Below are 1,273 nucleotides of genomic sequence, written 5' to 3' on the forward strand. Positions count from 1 at the left end.
TATAGCTCGGACGACAACATCCCCGGCCAGGCGGCTCACAAGGAAGAGGACTCTGGCAACGCGCTGGAGGAAAACCCCCAAAACCCCCCCAATTCCACCAACACCACGTCCACGGGCAAAAACCGGCGGAGGCGAACAGCCTTCACCAGCGAGCAGCTGCTGGAGCTGGAAAAGGAGTTTCACTGCAAAAAAACCTGTCCCTGACGGAGAGGTCCCAGATCGCTCACGCCCTCAAACTCAGCGAGGTGCAGGTGAAAATCTGGTTCCAGAACAGACGGGCTAAATGGAAACGGGTCAAGGCGGGCAACGCCAACTCCAAGACAGGGGAACCCTCCCGAAACCCTAAGATCGTGGTACCCATCCCGGTGCACGTCAGCAGGTTTGCGATCAGGAGTCAGCATCAGCAGCTGGAGCAAGCCCGACCCTGATCTCTGCCTATGCTCAGAACCACAAGTTTTTGAGGGAAAAGTTTCCAAATCGGTGTTTAAAAACAACCCACCCGAAAAAAAAAAAAAAAAAAGAAATGAAGCAAAAAAACCCTAAAGCAAACAACAGCCAACAAGAAAAAAAAAAATCCCACGCGAGCGCACGGCAAATCCCCGCCACGAGCGAACTTTAAAGCGAAACTTTCCACTTACCGTGTCAAGCGAGAGGCTGCGAAGGCAAGAAGCTTGGAAACTGTTTTTGGTTCGGAGCAGGAATATCAAACCCTGGAAGAGACACACAGATATTTATTATTACGCTGCCCCCCCCACTTTGTAGATACTGGTGCTGTCTTGGCTGCGATGGGGACCACAGATGCGGTACGGTGACGGCGTCGGATCCGGCAGCGATGCGCCCGTCTCCCCCCTCACCGACAGAGACATCCCCAGCGAAACCCACAGCGCGCCTTTAGCCATCTTTGGGGTTTTGTTTCTTGTCGGGGGCGAAAGGTAAAAAGATGAGAGAACAAAAAAAACCCAAAAACAACAACAAAAAAAACCCCACGAAAGATAACTAAGAGTTTCATTTCATGCCTTCTTTTATTGTTTGATTTTTATTTCCGATGGCTGAGTGGCAGGCACTGGGGGACGATTTTTTTAAATATATTTTTTGCCTGGCTTTCTGTCGATTTGGTTTGCCTATTCTACCAAGCCATGTTTAAAAGGGAGAGAGAAAGAGGGGGGGGAAAAAAAAAGGCACGATCTTCTCTATTGTGTTTAATTTATTTCAATGTAGCTTATTTCCTTATAAGTTATGCAATTTAAAAGCAAACTAAGTCTTGTGAATAAAA

General features: G+C 48.3%; 1 protein-coding gene across 1 annotated transcript; it reads left to right on the forward strand.

Annotated features, from left to right (window-relative positions):
• Positions 1-3: 3 nt before the first annotated feature.
• On the forward strand, positions 4-428 carry LOC104084205 (homeobox protein GBX-2-like; the record flags this gene model as incomplete). The annotated part of the gene is given in 2 exon segments (XM_009587952.1): positions 4-190; positions 193-428. Coding segments are annotated over 2 exon segments (423 nt in total), but the record flags the coding sequence as incomplete, so codon positions are not given.
• Positions 429-1,273: the final 845 nt, after the last annotated feature.

This window comes from Fulmarus glacialis, unplaced genomic scaffold, assembly GCF_000690835.1.
Source record: "Fulmarus glacialis isolate BGI_N327 unplaced genomic scaffold, ASM69083v1 scaffold37450, whole genome shotgun sequence".
Classification (NCBI taxonomy): domain Eukaryota; kingdom Metazoa; phylum Chordata; class Aves; order Procellariiformes; family Procellariidae; genus Fulmarus; species Fulmarus glacialis.